This window comes from Homalodisca vitripennis, chromosome 2, assembly GCF_021130785.1.
Source record: "Homalodisca vitripennis isolate AUS2020 chromosome 2, UT_GWSS_2.1, whole genome shotgun sequence".
Classification (NCBI taxonomy): Eukaryota; Metazoa; Arthropoda; class Insecta; order Hemiptera; family Cicadellidae; genus Homalodisca; species Homalodisca vitripennis.
In genome coordinates this window covers 221158004-221177954 of record NC_060208.1, presented here as the reverse complement: position 1 = coordinate 221177954, position 19951 = coordinate 221158004, and the positions used below count along the sequence as shown (strand labels likewise).

The 19951-nt window shown below is 35.2% G+C and overlaps 1 protein-coding gene across 1 annotated transcript; it reads right to left on the bottom strand.

The window, feature by feature from the left end:
* Positions 1 to 539: 539 nt before the first annotated feature.
* On the bottom strand, positions 540 to 19708 carry LOC124355434 (facilitated trehalose transporter Tret1-2 homolog). The gene is made up of 3 exons (XM_046806574.1): positions 19629 to 19708; positions 11460 to 11552; positions 540 to 2109 (listed from the first exon to the last, which is right to left on the bottom strand). Exons 2-3 carry the CDS (start codon positions 11539 to 11541, stop codon positions 740 to 742), a joined length of 1452 nt encoding a protein of 483 aa, XP_046662530.1. The 5' UTR covers positions 11542 to 11552; positions 19629 to 19708; the 3' UTR covers positions 540 to 739.
* Positions 19709 to 19951: the final 243 nt, after the last annotated feature.

Sequence of the window (19951 nt, the reverse complement as noted above, 5' to 3'; positions counted from 1 at the left end):
TCTTATAGACTTCAAATAAACTTCCACTTAATAAAATATTGCAATAAATATTCAAATATATATTTTTTCCAATAACAGTTAGAGTAGTATTAAATTACGTCTAAATACAGTATCTGACTCGCATTATTCTTATTGTTCCACAGGTTGCTACACTGTTTTCTAACGCTCTGCCAAATCCAATGAAATCGAACTCAATGGTTCTTATATAGAAATGAATTTTTATGCAACATGTTTAAAAGTAAAACTTCATTCAGCATTTAAAGTCTATAAGTTAGTTCGTTCTCGAGTTATCTAGTGGATAGACAGACAGACAATAACAAAATCTCAAGCTCCTGGAATTTTAGGCTTTTTAATGCAATCAGTCATTCATTAAGAATATGTAAATTAAACTAAACTTAATGCTGAAAGTAATAAAGAAATATACTTGGAGTGAATTTGCATCATGATGCCAGTAACAAAGTTTTTATAGTGTTACATTACCTCATATACCATATTTCCTTCAATATGTATGAGTCGTATAGGGATTCACATACGCAAACTCGAAATGATCGTTATTTTTATTGGTAAATATGTTTTCAAATATTACAACTTATAATAATACAATAACAAGTAAGAGTATTACAATAATTCTGAGTATGGTGGAAGGAATTTTTATCTCATGTACATGTATATATGTATGTATGCATTTAATTATCACTTCAGGTAATTCAACCGCTCGTCGATACGTAGCGTAGTGTAACTACGTTTTTGAAAGTGGTTCGGTGGAATCATAGTTCCTATATTTCTTGCCACCTCCTCTGAGTAATTCTTGAATCTCCTCCAAAGTTTTGTTTTGCGTGTCTGGCACGTATGTCCAAGTAAACGCTAGTGCCACAGTGCAAGCAACACTGAATATGAGATAGTTAAAATACATGCCCAACCACTGGTCAATTAATAGGTAAAACTTATTCATGATAAATCCAGAAAAAGCGACAACTAGAGTCGTCAAAGATGATGACAACGCTTTCACGTTTGTTGAGAAAATTTCGCCTTTAATACTGGTCCCAACTGGGCCGAGTCCGATGTTAAATACTGAATAATAGAGCGCAAATGATATAAATACAATATCACTGTAAGCTGTCACTTTAGTAGATGTCAGTTCGTCTAAATAAAACCAGATCATGATAATAGCCGTGGAAATGGCACATCCAATGCAGGATATCGTTAACAAGGTCATCCTTCTGTATCTGACGGCGAGAGCGGTGGATGCCAATGATGACAGAAGACTGATAGTTCCGATAACGATGACACAGGTATTTGGGTCCAGAACCCCAAACGTGACCTTGGGCAACGTTACTGATGTGTATGCCTGCATCACTCCCGATCCAGACATTCTTTTTAATATCGCATAAATAATCGAAATCAAAAACGCCTTTCTGTTACCTCGATCGAAAAATATATCTTTAAGGGTTCCTTTCTGAAGAGTTTGTTCTTCTATGGCTTGCTCTATCCTTTTTATTTCGGCCTCAATATTTTCTTCGGTCTCCCCTTTCCTAAGCCAACTCAAGACCTCCAACGCTTTTTCTCTTTGTTTGTGTTTCATGTAGAAGTACGGCGACTCAGGCATCGAGAAGAAGGCAAGGAAGTAAAGTACAGTCAGTGCTTCACAAGCTATTGCCAACGTGTAGTAGCTTACGAAGGGTCCGATCACGTAAGCGAATAGAACTCCGAAGTTCAGTAAGAGGTTGTTGATTGTTGTCAGTGAATTGCGTAACCTAGGGCCGGATATTTCTCCCACGTAGATGGGCATGACTGTGGTGGTGACCCCGATCCAAAGTCCAGCTGTGAATCTGGCGATATACAAGTGGACTGGAGAGTTCGCGAAGAAGATGAGCAGCCAGGATGTGAAGGGAAGGATCGTCAGGCAGAGACACGTCCTCTTGCGGCCGAAGATATCCATCAAGTAGCCGGTGGGCAGAGGACTCGTGATGTGCCCCAGGAACATCAGAGATACCATCCAGGAGACCTGAGGAACGTCCAGGACCATCGGAGTCTCTCCATCAGCCATCTTGATAAGTACGGGGGAGGGCCAGGCCGTGGCAGATCCCATGATTGTGTAACACATTGAGCCTACAAAAAGAATACATAAGGTTCTTTAGAGCCTCCAGAATATCCCTAAAGTAATTAAAATAGATCTGCAGTATACTGTATTGTAAAATTTGTTGATAATAGATTTTATAGTCATATCTCGAATTGGTGTTTACCCACTCATTGTCTTTTGCTCTTGATATAAGCGAAATTAAAATACTTTCAGTTTATATTTGTCAGTACAAATGTTATACGTACAACATAAAGGAAAACATGCAAAAAATCTACTTTGTATTTTTATCTCTTTTACTTCAAACATTTCAATTCAAAAATACTCCAAATTCAACTAGTTCTGAAATAGTTTTTAATGCAACAATGTTATTGCAATTGTATTAAATTGGGTAATTACTTATAAATTTAGTTAGTGTGCCCTAATTTACGTGTATTTTTCTTTAAAATACAATAAAAGTGCTTAAGCTGGTTATATAGAACAAGACTCTATACTATGATTATGATATATGATACCCGTATATTAATTATGACATTAATAGCTGTGGTGAAGCCATTCATTTCATTCTCAATATCGCCTTAAGAAGCTATTAAATACTACTTACAAGTACCTAGTAAAACTACTGATAAAGCCGGCCATAATATTCCTAATGCTATCTATAGACTAGCGGGTTCCTTTTTAAGCCATTGTACTCTTAGAAACCAGCTAAAAATATCAAGTTTCTGTATATTATAACTAAACAAGATATCGTCTGCTTAATTAATGTTAAATACATAACATGAAAGTGTAATTTAAAAGATTCGTATTAAAGTTTGTATATAGGTTGCATAATACATACTATTCTGTGAACAGTTTGTGAACCCTGAATACCCAGAGACGACATTCTGTGAACCCTGTGAATAAACGTTAGCAAACACGGGCACAGTTTATCTGCTCAAACAGTGCAAATATACACCTTCGCTAACACAGACACAGTTTATCTGCTCAAACAGTGCAAATATAAACCATCGCAAACACGGCCACAGTTTTAAACACAGACACAGTTTATCTGCTCAAACAGTGCAAATATAAACCTTAGCAAACACGGATACAGTTTATCTGCTCAAACAGTGCAAATATAAACCTTCGCAAACACGGCCACAGTTTTAACACAGACACAGTTTATCTGCTCAAACAGTGCAAATATACACCTTCGCTAACACGGATACAGTTTACCTGCTCTCAAACAGTGCAAATATAAACCTTCGCAAACACGGCCACAGTTTTACAGACACAGTTTATCTGCTCACAGTGCAAATATAAACCAACAGACACAGTTTATCTGCTCAAACAGTGCAAATATAAACCTTCGCAAACACAGACACAGTTTATCTGCTCAAACAGTGCAAATATAAACCCTAGCAAACACGGACACAGTTTATCTGCTCAAACAGTGCAAATATAAACCTTAGCAAACACGGGCATAGTTTATCTGCTCAAACAGTGCAAATATATAACCTTAGCAAACACGGGCACAGTTTATCTGCTCAAACAATGCTAATATAAACCTTAGCAAACACGGCTACAGTGTATCTGCTTCAAACAGTGCAAATATAAACCTTAGCAATCACGGACACAGTTTATCTGCTCAAACAGTGCAAATATAAACCTTAGCAAACACGGACACAGTTTATCTGCTCAAACAGTGCAAATATAAACCCTTAGCAAACACGGCCACAGTTTATCTGCTCAAACAGTGCAAATATAAAACTTCGCAAACATCGCGGCCACAGTTTTAACACAGACACACAGTTTAATCTTTCAAACAGTATTAAACCTTATAGCAAACACGGGCCACAGTTTTAACACAGACACAGTTTTTATCTGTTCAAAACAGCAGGCAAATATAAACTCGTAGCACAAAACACGGACACAGTTTATCTGTTCAAACGTGCAAATATAAACCTTAGCAAACGGGCCACAGTTTATCTGCTCAACACAGTGCAAATATAAAACTCGCAAACACGGCCACAGTTTTAACACAGACACAGTTTATCTGTTTTGCAAACAGTGGCAAATATAAACCACACAGCAAACACGGCCACGAGTTTATCTTTTCAACAGTGCAAATATAAACCTTAACAAACACACACGGACACAGTTTATCTGCTCATTACAGTGCAAATATAAACCTTAGCAAACAAGGACACAGTTTATCTGTTCAAACAGTGCCAAACTATAAACCTTAGCAAACACGGCCACAGTTTATCTGCTCAAACAGTGCAAATATAAAACTTCGCAACACACGGCCCACAGTTTTAACACAGACACTAGTTTATCTGTTCAAACAGTGCAAATATAAACCTTAGCAAACACGGCCACAGTTTTAACACAGAACACAGTTTATCTGCTCAAACAGTGCAAATATACACCTTCGCTAACACGGACACAGTTTATCTGCTCAAACAGTGCAAATATAAACCTTCGCAACACGGCCACAGTTTTAACACAGACACAGTTTATCTGCTCAAACAGTGCAAATATAAACCTTAGCAACACGGATACAGTTTTTATCTGCTCAAACAGTGCAAATATAAACCTTCGCAAACACGGCCACAGTTTTAACACAGACACAGTTTATCTGCTCAAACAGTGCAAATATACACCTTCGCTAACACAGACACAGTTTATCTGTTCAAAAACAGTGCAAATATACACTTAGCAAACACGGATACAGTTTATCTGCTCAAACAGTGCAAATATACACCTTCGCTAACACGGCCACAGTTTTAACACAGACACAGTTTATCTGCTCAAACAGTGCAAATATAAACCTTAGCAAACACGGCCACCGGCCACAGTTTATATCTGTTCAAACAGTGCAAATATAACACTTCGCAAACACGGCCACAGTTTTAACACACATACACAGTTTATCTGCTCAAAATAGTGCAAATATACAACCTTAGCAAACACGGCCACTCAGTGTATCTGTTCAAAACAGTGCAAATATACAACTTCAGGAGCTTCGCTAACACGGCCACAGTTTTAACACAGACACAGTTTATCTGCTCAAACAGTGCAAATATAAACCTTAGCAAACACGGATACAGTTTATCTGTTCAAACAGTGCAAATAATAAACCTTCGCAAACACGGCCACAGTTTTAACACATACACAGTTTATCTGCTCAAACAGTGCAAATATAAACCTTAGCAAACACACGGACACAGTTTATCTGTTCAAACAGTGCAAAATATAAACCTTAGCAAACACGGCCACAGGTTTATCTGCTCAAACAGTGCAAATATAAAACTTCGCAAACACGGCCACAGTTTTAACACAGACACAGTTTATCTGTTCAAACAGTGCAAATATAAACCTTAGCAAACACGGCCACAGTTTTAACACAGATCACAGTTTTATCTGTTCAAACAGTGCAAATATACAAACCTTAGCAAACACGGACACAGTTTATCTGTTCAAACAGTGCAAATATAAACCTTAGCAAACACGGCCACAGTTTTTATCTGCTCAAACAGTGCAAATATAAAACTTCGCAAACACGGCCACAGTTTTAACACAGACACAGTTTATCTGCTCAAATCAACAGTGCAAATATAAAACTTTCGCAAACACGGCCACAGTTTTAACACAGACACAGTTTTAATCTGTTCAAAAAACAGTGTGCAAATATAAAACCACAGCAAACACGGGCCACAGTTTATCTTTTCAAAAACAAGTGCAAATATAAACCTTAACAAACACGGACACAGTTTATCTGCTCAAAAAAAACAGTGCAAATATAAACACTTAGCAAACACGGACACAGTTTATCTGTTCAATACCGTGCAAATATAAACCTTAGCAAACACGGCCACACAGTTTAATCTGCTCAAACACAGTGCAAATATAAAACTTCGCAATAAACAAACGGCCACAGTTTTAACACAGACACAGTTTATCTGTTCAAACAGTGCAAATATAAACCTTAGCAAACACAACGGCCACAGTTTTAACACAGACACAGTTTATCTGTTCAAACAGTGCAAATATAAACCTAGCAAACACGGACACAGTTTATCTGTTCAAACAGTGCAAATAAAAACCTTAGCAAACACGGCCACAGTTTATCTGCTCAAACAGTGCAAATATAAAACTTCTCGCAAACACGGCCACAGTTGTTTAACACAGACACAGTTTATCTGTTCAAACAGTGCAAATATAAACCACAGCAAACACGGCCACAGTTTTTCTTTTTCAACAGTGCAAATATAAACCTTAACAAACACGGGCACACAGTTTATCTGCTCAAACAGTGCAAATATAAACCTTAGCAAACACGGACACAGTTTATCTGTTCAAAACAGTGCAAATATAAACCTTAGCAAAACACGGCCACAGTTTATCTGCTCAAACAGTGCAAATATAAAACTTCGCAAACACGGCCACAGTTTTAACTATAATAAAAAAACACAGACACAGTTTTATCTGTTCAAACAGTGCAAATATAAGCCTTAGCAAACGACGGCCACAGTTTTAACACAGACACAGTTTATCTGCTCAAACAGTGCAAATATATACACCTTCGCTAACACGGACACAGTTTATCTGCTCAAACAGTGCAAATATAAAACCTTCGCAAACACGGCCACAGTTTTAACACATACACAGTTTATCTGCTCAAATAGTGCAAATATAAACCTTAGCAAACACGGACACAGTTTATCTTTCAAACAGTGCAAATATAAACCTTAGCAAACACAGAGACAGTTTATCTGCTCAAGACAGTGCAAATATAAACCTTAGCAAACACGGGCATAGTTTTATCTGCTCAAACAGTGCAAATATAAACCTTAGCAAACACGGGCACAGTTTAATCTGCTCAAACAATGCAAATATAAACCATCGCAAACATGGCCCACAGTTTATTCTGCTCAATACAGTCAAATAGGCACAGTTTATCTGCTCAAACAGTACAAATATAATCCATCGCAAACATGGCCACAGTTTTATCTGCTCAATACAATGCAAATATAAACCATCGCAAAACATGGCCACAGTTTATCTGCTCAAACAGTTCAATAGGCACAGTTTATCTGATCAAACAATGCAAATATAAACCATCGCAAACATGGCCACAGTTTATCTGCTCAAACAGTTCAAATAGGCCACAGTTTATCTGCTCAAACAATGCAAATATAAACCATCGCAAACATGGCCACAGTTTATCTGCTCAAACAGTTCAAATAGGCACAGTTTTATCTGCTCAAACAGTGCAAATATAAACCATCGCAAAACATGGCCACAGTTTATCTGCTCAAACAGTTCAAACCGGCACAGTTTTATCTGCTCAAACAGTAAAAATATAAACCGTCACTAACACTAGAAATATAATAATTAACAATAAACAATTTGATAACAATATATTTATCTGATGGAGTTTTCGCTACGTTAAAAAGCGTTGGTTCAGCTGGTATAACACAGCACGGTGGAACTTACAGAGGCACACTTATTTGTGATTAAACTAATGTATTTCATTATATAGTATTCCATTAATACTCCAATAAGAATGGTAACAATTGACAACAAGCTAAACAAAATCAAAAGTTTGCTATTTTTACTATAACAACTACTATTATAACTGTATTCTACATAGATGGTCAACAACAAACTATTTATAGCCTAAGTACGATCCTCACTAGAAAACTATCTAGCAAAATAATAAATAAGTGTAATAGTAACGTTCAGAACTGTTAGCGATGTTTCTATGTAATGTTCTGCCTGAAAACTATCCACAAGTTTATTGAAATAAATTATATCAAAGCAAAACTATACAAAACAATAACCATTTTCAGCAATAGTTACGGGGAAAAATTGGTCCAATTGCTACAGGAAACTCATATGATTAAAATATCATAGTGTAAGTAATTTTAATACACTTGGAACTGATTTGGAGGCTATTATGAGAGGAAATAAAATAATTTAGACAGAAAGAAACATCTCCGTCATTCTGGTTATCCATATTATAAACAAATACATTATGCACGTGAATCTGTTCCACGAACTCTCACAAATAGAACAAATATCTTTTTTTACTGGCCAAGCCTTCCTAGTCATTATTTTGAAAAAATGACGTGGAATCTATTTTTACAAACAATCAGTAAGTGTTCATTTCTTTGATGAATACACGCAAAGAATCAATTTTAATTGCACGCACAACAGCAGCTAGAGACACCTGATATTTGTCAACAAGGAAAGGTTTGCTCCTATTTCAAAGGAGAAGCCATGCTGAAGAAAAACGGATCAAACACCCGCCACAATAGAGCGTGAAAATAATGTGACATCGCAATCGCCTTTGATAACCGATAATAAAGCGACATGCAAAAACAGTTGGTGACGTACTTCACCTACGTGGCTCTGGCAGGCTGCCTGACCTGCAGTGAAGTGTCCATGGTTCTCAGCCTCGATCTGTGAGTATTATCGACCTGGTTATGTTATAGCGGGTTCATAGTTATGTAATGTCAATTTGTATTACCTTAAGTTAAAATGGAAATAAACATTTTTATTTCTGAAAAATCGCCAAGTAAACAGAAAGAGGTCATTAGTATTTTTTTATAGTAAGAATAAAGATGTGACAGCTCCATCGAAACATTCAAGATCTGTCATATAAACTGAATCAATTAATAGCCTTTAAATTAAAATGAACCGGTACAAATAATTATAATATACATAGAACTGAACTTTTTAAGGCCATTAATAACAAACTACCGTAACACAAATATTATATTATAGTTTTTTTTGGAATAAAACTCAAGGATACTAAAAAGTTTAGGTTATAAATTCCCTGATACCGCAGCTGCATATTGATTAAGAACTCCTCCTCCCCTTCCACCAGTGGAGACCACCACTTGCTCTGATGGTTGCTTTAGTTTCTATTATGTAAAATTAAATATGTCACTTTATGTACACATAAATTACGTATAAATTACCTGTTATTACAGCTACTTATTGATTAAGAACTCCAACTCCTCATCCACCAGTTGAGACCACCACTTGCTCTGATGGTCGCTTTAGTTTCTATTATGTAAAATTAAACATATCACTTTTTGTACACATAAATTACGTATAAATTACCTGTTATTACAGCTACTTATTGATTAAGAACTCCCCCTCCCCATCCACCAGTGGTGATTACTATCAGCTGTTATGGCTGCTTTAGTTTCTGTTATTTAAAACTATACAGGGTTGGGCAAAAGTTTGGAAACGGTTTTAATATACCTGGAACGGCATCTCTACAAATACCAAGTTCAGCACACTATAACAACTAAAACAAATGTGCTTTTTAATGACCTTTGGGACTTTGTCCCTTTTTCCAAAATGGGGGATATATGGGTAACCCCAAAATTTCATATGGCACGCCCCATCACGCGATACCTCATTAGAAAGGTCTTGTTAAAAGAAGACAAATGGTAAAAACTAGAGGTGTGCATCTTGTCCCATAACAAAAAGACGCTTATTTTAGTATCAAAAAATCGAATTATATTTGTATCAGTACAAAACAGGGATAAGGTAAAAAAAGGCATACAGGTATTACATGATAATTAAAATAGATGCTCAAACTGCTCTCCTTGGACTGTCTGGCAGTGTCTTAGCCTGGCGTATAAATGTGAAACAGCGAGAGCAAAAGATTCCTGGGAATCACTTTGGACCATTTTTACAATTTTTTTCTCATTTCCTCGATATTCTGAGGTTTGGTTTCGTAAAAAATTTTCTTTAATGTGACCCAAGCGAAAGTCAAGAGGTGACAAGTCAGTGGATCTTGCGGGCCACTCAATTTCACCCCTTCTACCAATCCATCGTTTTGGAAATATTTCATTCAAATAAGCGCGGACATTCAATCCATAAAGTGGAGGTGCTCCATCTTGCTGAAACCAAACCTGATCAAGATTGTCAAAACCTTGGTGAATCGCTGGAAAAATCTGTTCTTCAAACATCCTTTGATAACCATCAGCATTAAGTTTTCCATTAATGAAAAATGGTCCTAAGAACTGACCTCCTACGATCCCAAGCCATACATTCAACTTTTTTGGATGTTGTGTATGTTGTTCCCTCATCCAGTGAGGATTGATATTAGATCAATAACGACAATTAATTGTGCCGGTTGACGTTACTGTTTAACATAAAAGTCGCTTCGTCATAGAAAACAATATTATTCAGCCCAATCGTGTTGTATATTCTCGCCATCACAAGTTTGCAACACCCTACCCTACGATCAAAGTCATCTTCTGGCAGTTCTTGGACTAAATGAATTTTGTATTTTTTTGTAATGGTTCTGATGCAAAACTCCTAGGACAGAACAGATTTAGATTGGAACAGTTTGAGAGATCAAAATTGTTGAAACATGAAGATCTTCCACTACAGATTGTAAAAGATCCAATGAAAGATCCTCGTTTAAAGCTGATCTTGACCGTTTATATAAACGACAGATTTTGATACAGGGTTGCGATTTATTACATGTCAAAGGGCAGTCAGGATCAGGGCAACTGACAAGGCTTAAGTAGGGATTTTCCCAAAACAAGTAAGATCAGGCTAACTTTATGATTTAGGGTTATTACACTCCCAAGGTATTTTGGTTTACTAAAAGCACGCAATTCAATCGAACAATGCATTTTTTAATCATTAAAAAAATACAAGGTAATATTATAAGGATACAATAATTTATAAAAATGTGCAGAGTTCTGGTCTTCTTGATGAAATTATTAAGATAAAAGTGCGTACTAAGCAAACGATTCAAATAAGCGCCTTTTTTATGGGTCAAAATAGAGACACCTCTAGTTTTCACCATTTGTCTTCTTTTAACAAGACCTTTCTAATGAGGTATCGCGTGATGGGGCGTGTCATATGAAATTTTGGGGTTATCTCTCCCCATATCCTCCATTTTGGAAAAAGGGACAAAGTTCCACAGGTGATTAAAAAGCACATTGTTTTTAGTTGTTATAGTGAGCTGAACTTGGTATTTGTAGAGAATGCCGTCCTAGGGATATACAGCCATTTCCACAATTTTGCCCAACCCTGTATAATGCTACATTGTGTACACATCTATTATATATAAAATACTTGAAACAGAAGCTTATATGTATTGATTAAGAACTCCCCCTCCCCATCTACAAGTGGTGACCACTATCAGCTCTGATGACTGCTTTAGTTTATATTATTTAAAATTATATAATATTACACATTTATTATACATAAAATACCTGATACTGAAGTTATATCAGCTATAACTCTTCCTCCCCATCCACCAGTGGAGACCACAATCGGTTCTGCTGGCTGATTTAGTTGCTATGATGTAAAATTATATCATGTTACTATGTGTACACATTTATTATGTATAAAATACCTGATACTGCAGCTACATATTGATTAAGAACTCCTCCTCCCCATCCACCAGTGGACACCAACATCGGCTCTGATAGCTTCATTATTTTCAATTCTGTAAAATATATAATTCTTAGGCTTTTACACTTTATACACATCTAATAATATGTAATATCAAGTTCAATAATACAGATGACTAATCATCATCTGTTCTGGTACAGGTTTTGCCTTTTCCTTCGAGGTCTCCTAATTTAATTTACACTAAACTGTACATTTTCACACCTCTTATTTCACTTATCACACTCCCGCAATTCTGCCTGGTCTATTCATTGGTTACTTCTTATCAAATTCCTCATTTTAGCTCATATATCTGTTTTTTACCCATCCTTAGTAGTAACCACATTATTTCAAATCCAGATTATATCTGTATTTTCAATCATTCTTTTACCATTTCTCAGGAATATTTCATCATTTATTTGTAACTTTTTGTTTGTTTTCATTCCACAAGTTTAAAAGGAATTGGCAAATAACTACATTGTCTAACTTGCATTGCTTTGTTTTTGTCAAACTTTCTCCCCCCCCCCCCCCTACATTGTCTAAGTGTAGTATATGAGTAAACAATAAATTATATATAACCAATAATTGAGGAATATCTACACACTTTAATAACATACTTTTCTATTTAGATAAAAACATTCATTTTACATTAAAAACTCATTCTTTAATGAGTTAGAAATTCTTTAAAAACTTAACAATTTTTTAATTAGTCTTGTTTTCAGAAAATCGAGAAATTTTCAGTATTTAATTATTGTATGTTTTGGAGATTTTTACCTCAACTGAAAATCACAGAATTATAACAAAATTATATGTAAAAACAGTATTTTTAATTATATAAACTAAACATAACATCGTAATAGGAAGTTTATAATACATACTTCTTCATATAACTTAGTTTTTGTGTTAAAAATACTAAAGGATTTCTATAATAAAAGATATATCAGGATATTCATCAAACATATTATTGTTGGAAAATGTTTTAATTCATTTGGACTACACTTCCATTAATTTCTGACTCTATGTCCTCGATATTCTACTAAACACTCTCGGTACAGAAAACTCTACATTGAGGCAGGTTCCTACTTGGTTACGAGGCTTAAAACCTCCTTATTCTTAAAATAAATTAGAGGTTATAACAATTCTTAAGCAGGTTATCATAGTAACCTTTTACAGTCAACATTAATAACTGCTCAATGCTTTTCGTATCTTTTCCCACGAGTCCTTAACATTTTTTTAATGAATCATGTTACAATTGTAATTAGATGTATACATATAAAATAAATCAGTAGCAACACAGGTTACTTACAGCAAATTTGTATAGAGCACGACAAATCAATCACCTCAATTCACTGACTAGTTTTGATATTCCTATCCACTCTTGTTATCAAAGATTATGATAACACATGTTTACCTTAGTCGACTATTCAGTCTAGGTATTACTTTATCAAATATTTCACAGACTTCCTTGTAAGTAAGTTTTTTTTCTGCTGGGAATTGTGAAAGAAACGTATCTCTTAGCTTTTTATTCACCATTTGGTTTGTTTCAGTCAGCTTAATTGACTGAAATTTGATCCAAATTGCATGTAGATAATTGTTTTCTAAAAATTTAGATATGTATTAAAGAACCAACTATTGAATCTATTACATTGCAAAATTAAAATTTATTAAAGGTAACAATCAACAAAAATTATTTTCTTTCAAATATTTTTTTATTTTTGCTCTAAATTTTCAATTTTTTTCAGAAAATTCATGTGCCCTCTTGAGATCTGCCAGTTTGATACTATCAACTGGAGCAGCATTCTATGTTCTCAGGAAATCTACTTATTAGTCTTATAAATATTGCAGTTCTAACTAACTGTAGGCTCTTGTGAATAACGAATAATGCAATTGTCGTAAAGAGTAACAAAGAACTTAACTAAAGAGCGGACATCTCCCATTGATCAAGCTTTCACCAGTGTTTCATAATATGTGTGTGTGTGTGTGTGTGTGTGTGTGTGTGTGTGTGTGTGTGTGTGTGTGTGTGTGTGTGTGTGTGTGTGTGTGTGTGTGTGTGTGTGTGTGTGTGGTGTGTGTGTGTGTGTGTGTGTGTGTGTGTGTGTGTGTGTGTGTGTGTGTGTGTGTGTGTGTGTGTGTGTGTGTGTGTGTGTAAAATTTAACTCCAATTAGTGGGTACCAATAATTTACGAAATTATTGTGTATGATTTTATCTGGCCAACTAATTGGCAATTTTCAGTTTCGCGTCCACAATTTGTGCTTTTATTAGCTTAGTTAAAAATTCTTATTTTCATGTTTGGAAAATAAGGCTAATAATGAACCTGGATCGTTTTTTCAAGTAAGAACCCATTGCTCATAGTGTCTGCGCATCCTGTCACGTGTCATCCGTTCAAGGTCAGTCACTCTTGGCCAGTCCCGCATTACGCCGCCTGCATGTTTCACATACTGCCGCTGTTAGTTTTAAGGTTATACTGCTCTGTTTGTCCCGATGTCAATCATTTATCCCGCCGATTGTGAAGTGCGTTCAGTAATTTGGTTTTTAATGCCAAAATGTTCGTTCTGCTGAAATTCACCAATAGCTTGTTGAATGTTCTGGTGAAGGTGTGATGAATTATGGCTATGTGACAATGGTGTCAATTGGAAGGCTTTTCAATTAAGGAAGGAGAAATTTTTATGATGAAGAACGACCTGAACGGCTTACTGGCATGAATGAAGAGTTGACACAAAAAGTTGATGAGGGAATTCGCCAAAACAGGTATTTCACTATTGACGAACTTCATCAGACCTTTCCACAATTTTCAAGATCTGTATTTTATACTAGTAATATTGTTACTGATAAACTTCGTTACAAAACAATGTGTGCGAGATGGATGCCAACAATGTTAAGAGAAGAACATAAAGCAAAGCGTATCCAACATGAGAACATGCTTGTCCTTTTTGGAGCGCTATGACAAGAATGGTGATGAGTTCTGAGGTAACATTGTGACTGGTGATGAGACGTGGATTGCGTACTATACTCCAGAGACTAAACTCTAAAGCCACGGAAATTCAAGCAAGACCTTTCAACAAGGAAAATCATGACCAAAAAGATGGGAAAAGCATACATTTGATATAATTTCTACTGCAAGAAATGGCAATAAATGCAGAGACATTGAAGCTTAGGCGCGCTATTCACAATCGCCGATGAGGCCTGTTCTCTAACGGCGTCGTTCTGCTTCACAGCAATGCTCGGCCTCACGCTGCGGAAAGAACACAGGCGAAGGCTGACAAGTGTTGTTGGGAATTACTGGATCATCTATCATACAGCTCTGACTTAGCACCATCGGAATTTCACCTTTTTCCAAAACTCAAGGGGTTTCTTGGTGGGAAGCGCTTGGAAAATTATGACAGGTTAAAGGAAACCGTTACTAACTGGTTTAGCGGTCAGACGACAGAGTTCTCTAATGATGAGATCCAAAAGATAGTACCACGACTTGAAAAATGTTTAAATGTTCGTGGTGACTATGTAGAGACCGCTCATAATTTATTTTGTGATACTATTTGAGTACATACATGAAGATTCCCTTGATCCATTACAAAACGGTTCTCATTTAAAAATTACCTCTCCTAATGGTGTTGGTTTGGAGGTTTCTGGCTTTGGCCGGCCTAAGGCAGAACGGGATAAATGGTTGCTGGTTCATATAAACAAAAATTGGTGTTAGGTGCCTCTGGGATGGATCTGACCCCCTTTTGTTTGTAATATAATGAATGACTTTAACTTGTAATGTCGCGGCGGAGCCGTTTCTCTATGAAGGTAATAATAGTGTTTGGATACCTCAGAAAATGTTAAATCTCTTGCTTGAGCGTGCGTTGCTTACGGCATGGCTTTTTCTCAATGATACCGTAACGCAGCGTATTGTCTGTGCTTTGAGGGGTGCTTATCTGTATGGTTATCCGAGTACGCTGAGCGTGTTCTTTCTTTGGTTAGAAGGTCATCAGAAGGATATAACGTTTTTGATCGCAATTAACATACTACATGAGGCTAATATATGAAAATGAATGATTTACCATATTGTGAATTGCATACGAATCATTTAAAACTATGTCTGAAGATATTTGTACCCAACACAATCTCTTTACACACAAAATTGAAAGCATTTTTGCTTTGCAATTCGCTTTATCAATTGAAAAATTAATTTCAATCTCCATAATAAAATTGTATACATAACCTAGCTTTGGTTGAAAAGATTAATTATTGACACGCATTGGCGAATTTTGAGTTAAGCTCCATTTCACCTTCCACTTAGTGCTGCATATGAAATCTGATACTGTCATAGACTTGACTCCTGGAATCTGGAGTCTACCTCCGCCTTTAAATGTGCATCTGATGAGACAATGGGTACCCTCCTTCAACTATATTACACTGAATTGCTGCTGGTAAATACAGACAGTTATACCTTTTTTTCACAATGTTAAATTATTATAAACGATCTGATTTCGATTACACCGGTTATGAAAGACCTTTAACGGTTATGAAACAAATATGCTAATTTCCCTTTCTTCAACATTGTATAACAATGAGCCTTTTGACCTTGGAGTCTTGCTACAAACATGGACAAAGATAAGACAGTAACAATTACACTTATCAAAAAGCACTTCTTGAACTAATTAAAATTTTACTAATTTTGTTTTCATTTAATGCGGTGAAAATGAATGACATTTTTTTCTAATTTTGCTACACACACAGCTGCAGAGTAAGCTGCCTTATATTTACTACAGTCAAAACTAACTATGGTGGCACAAATAGCATATTTTGTACATTTGTTTGTACAATAACAGTTTATGTTAAATTTACTCTTTCTAGGCAATCTAATTCGTTGGAATATGAGCTACATAATTTGGCGTGCCTGCCGCCTTCCATTTTATTATTGACAGCCAGAGTTCTCAGAATAATCACCAATGCGTGGACTTGACGTGTTTCGTTTACTTACGTGTTGGGTTTTTATTGGTAACCAGGACTCTTATCTGAAGTAGGTTAGTGTAGGATTACAACAAATTAAGAAAACGATTAGGCGGCATGTCTTATCATTCTGGGAAGACAGTTGACTGTGGTAAAAGCTGTTAACAATTTCAATATATAGTGCCTCTGCTGTTTTGGACTTAAACCTACAAATTTTGAGAAGGTAAGTCGAAATCAAAGGAATATTTTCTTCTTATTTATCTATAATTATGAGACCTTTTTATCCGCATAGTGTGCCAACTTCCAATAGCTTGTTCGATGGTATTTCGAAGTTCTAAATATTTAAAGGTTGGTAATCAATTTTGGATTTTACTGTTATAAATATGTGGGACGAATAGTTGTTATAAGTTCAAGATATCAACTTATTCGTACGTTTGTAGGAAGGAGAAATGGGGCTGAACACAACACTAACATTGAATCAAGCCTTCCCACCGTAGGTACGTTACATGAAGAAGTAAAAAGTGACACTATCTATAGACAAATAACCGTACTATCGTCAATACTGTACAGTTCAGTACCCGTACTGTCCAGCCCACACAACCATGGTTCCGACTCAGGTGAATCAATTCATTTACTGTACTGCAATTGCTTTTTATCAGAATATTCGGAATTTTTCATATCATTATCATTATTTAAAACCTACAGAAACGTCCATGAAAACTTTTAATTTATAAAATTAGTTCTAAAAAATATTTAATCCTCAAATTACTATGATATGTGGCACAATCCTAGATCAAACTTGATTAATCCAATCACATGTCAGCTTTAATCAAAGCCCTTGATCAAAAAGGAAGGCTGACCTTAAATTTTATCAAGTTATGATGTTTTGTGATCAAATTTTGATAAGAACTGGTTAAGTATTCTCATAAAAGGGATAAGGAGTTTCCTTTTTGAAATTTGTTTTGCATATAAAAAATAATATTTAGAAACTTTTGACCAATTTTACGAGACAAAAGAGTTTCTTGCCATAATAAGACTGTTTCCAATACACATACCTTACTTAATTAATGTAGTAATGATGAAGTTGTCTGAAAATAAAATCATTCTATACAAATGGTTTTTAGAACGGTTCTTGCGATTCACACTTAGAAACTTGATGCATTTGATTAAAATTATTAGTGTCAATAGAATGTAGTTTATGTGTTAAATGCATATTTTCAATAATAGAGCTGATCCAAAATTAGTTTAGTTAATTATTTGATCTTCACTAATGATCAGTTAAGCAAGATTAATGTCATTTATTTTTAATACTTTCAATCCTCATTGGCTAAATGAGTAAGATATTGTTTTTTTCAGAACTGTGCTTAACTGTTGTTTATTTCTGTCGTAATAGAAAAGGATGCAATTATTGTTTCTGTAATATTACAAATTGTATTACTAATCAATTCCAAAAGTAATGCTGACATTTTTCTATCAACTATTTACTATGTTGCCAAGGCCACAAATCAAAAAAAAAAAAAAACAACAGTTTGTAACACAACTGCATGGACGTTTATTAGTCGCAGGTATACATAAGTAACAATATTTTTTTCAATTGTAAATTATACCTATATAACTTCATCTACATGCGTGATTACATTTGTAATTAAAAATTTTTGAATGAGCAGTACTATGACGAAGGTGAATGGTTAGTAGTAAGATGGAGCAGATTGAATAGAGAGCCTTTGGCAAAAGAGTCCAATAAAGCCCTTGTCAGATGATGTGTGTCTGGACCTACAGTGGTGAAGTAGAATAAACAAGGGACATTTATTCTAATATTCTTTATTATTCTAGGATTACTTGAAATTTATCATAGCTTCTAGGGCAATTTATTAATTCCCAGTTCAGACCTATGCACAATTTCCGCTGTTCGCTGCAAGGTTGTACCAGAAAGTTGTACAAGTTCTGGGTCACTTTGAGCAGAGAATCATGAAACTGAATTTATTGCGAGAATAACGTAAAGCAACCACTGACGTCTAGATAACTGATAATTCCTCAATACCCATTGTCACCATTTCATTGTCTTCTCACATGGTTCATCACAAGAACAATTGTCTGTATTATGACTAGAACTAATGGGACTGCATACATGGTTCGTGAACTGTTCCACTAGAGTCTGTGGGTATGGTTGGATAGTGTATCAATGAGGACAGTTTTTGTTATATAATAAGTGTATTATATACGTATTGTGATGTATATAGTTTCTCCAAATATTACCCTCTTGAGAGGTGTCACTGTTGAGAAATATCAAGTAACTATCCGATTTATGTATCAGTAGTTATTTAAATAGTTTTGTGATTTTCTCCTCGTTTCATTGATTTCTGAAGATAAATGTGTTATACGTGTAAAGTATAACCTAATTAAGAAAGCTTGGTTGTATAGTGTTTTCAGATTATTTTAATTCCATCTAGAAAAATTATAGTCTACAGAAATTCTTCTTTTTTAGAATAAAAGGTAAAAGTAAATCTTCTTTCTAAATTTTATCGTATGGTTTGTAATTAGGATAAAGCTGGATTTGAACTAAAATCAATTATTACACAGTTCTTTTACGTTATGTTATTTAATGTAAGGTTAACATGCATACCCACTATATTCCGTTTCCTAGAAATATCCTTACAGTTTTGGAAAGTAAACATTTCAAAATAATTAACTAATTTTGAATCAGACATCTTTTAGTGTTATAAGTTTGATTAGTGGGTACACTATTTTATAATAACGTCTAAAAAAAGCAAATCAATAAATAGACAAACCAGAAATACATTTACTGCTACTCAAAATAAGTTTAATCGTGAAAATTACAGAATATATTTCCCACATAAACACAGGTCTATTTTGGAGAAAAGCTCTTTGCAACATCCCAGTACATGTACAAACTTCATTGAATTTACCACAATCTTAAGAACTACAATTATTACAAATAATTAGTAATTGTTTCTAATAATAAATAACATTAACTAAGAACCAAATTGATTTAACTGTTTACAAATGATAAAATTAATGTAGGATAATATTAACCACCAGAGTATACGGAGATATCACTTTATCAGATTATTGAATGATGTCTTATCTCTACATGATTGTTGTATCGTGTATCAGAAAGCCTCTCTTATCAGTGAATCCACCATATCCCGCTAGACACCGAGTAACATACTCTACACTTACCTTGCTCTGTTAGATATCTAGCTCCGGAGGCGCTCCACGGACAGAACTTGTCAACTGCGCGAGTCAATACACAAGTTCCTAAGGTGTTGATCGGTATGCTCGAACGCGTGAAACCTAATTAAGCTTATAATCTGTAATTTCACGCTGAACTTTGCTCCATGCGCACATCAATCGTACCGCAGTAACAGGTAACAGCCCGTGAATCACCGCAGGAGTGCATCCTTAGAATACCAGGTCTATTACTTAGATAAATATGATAATACTAAGTCTTATCGATATGTACTGTGAGAGCATTATGGTCAAACCAATTTTTTACCTTCATG

Excerpts from the sequence above, each read along its gene's own strand:
- LOC124355434 (XM_046806574.1), bottom strand. The coding sequence starts at position 11,541 with ATGAAGCTATCAGAGCCGATGTTGGTGTCCACTGGTGGATGGGGAGGA. Across the intron at positions 2,110-11,459 it reads ATATGTAGCTGCAGTATCAG|GCTCAATGTGTTACACAATC; the intron begins GTATTTTATACA and ends TTCTTTTTGTAG.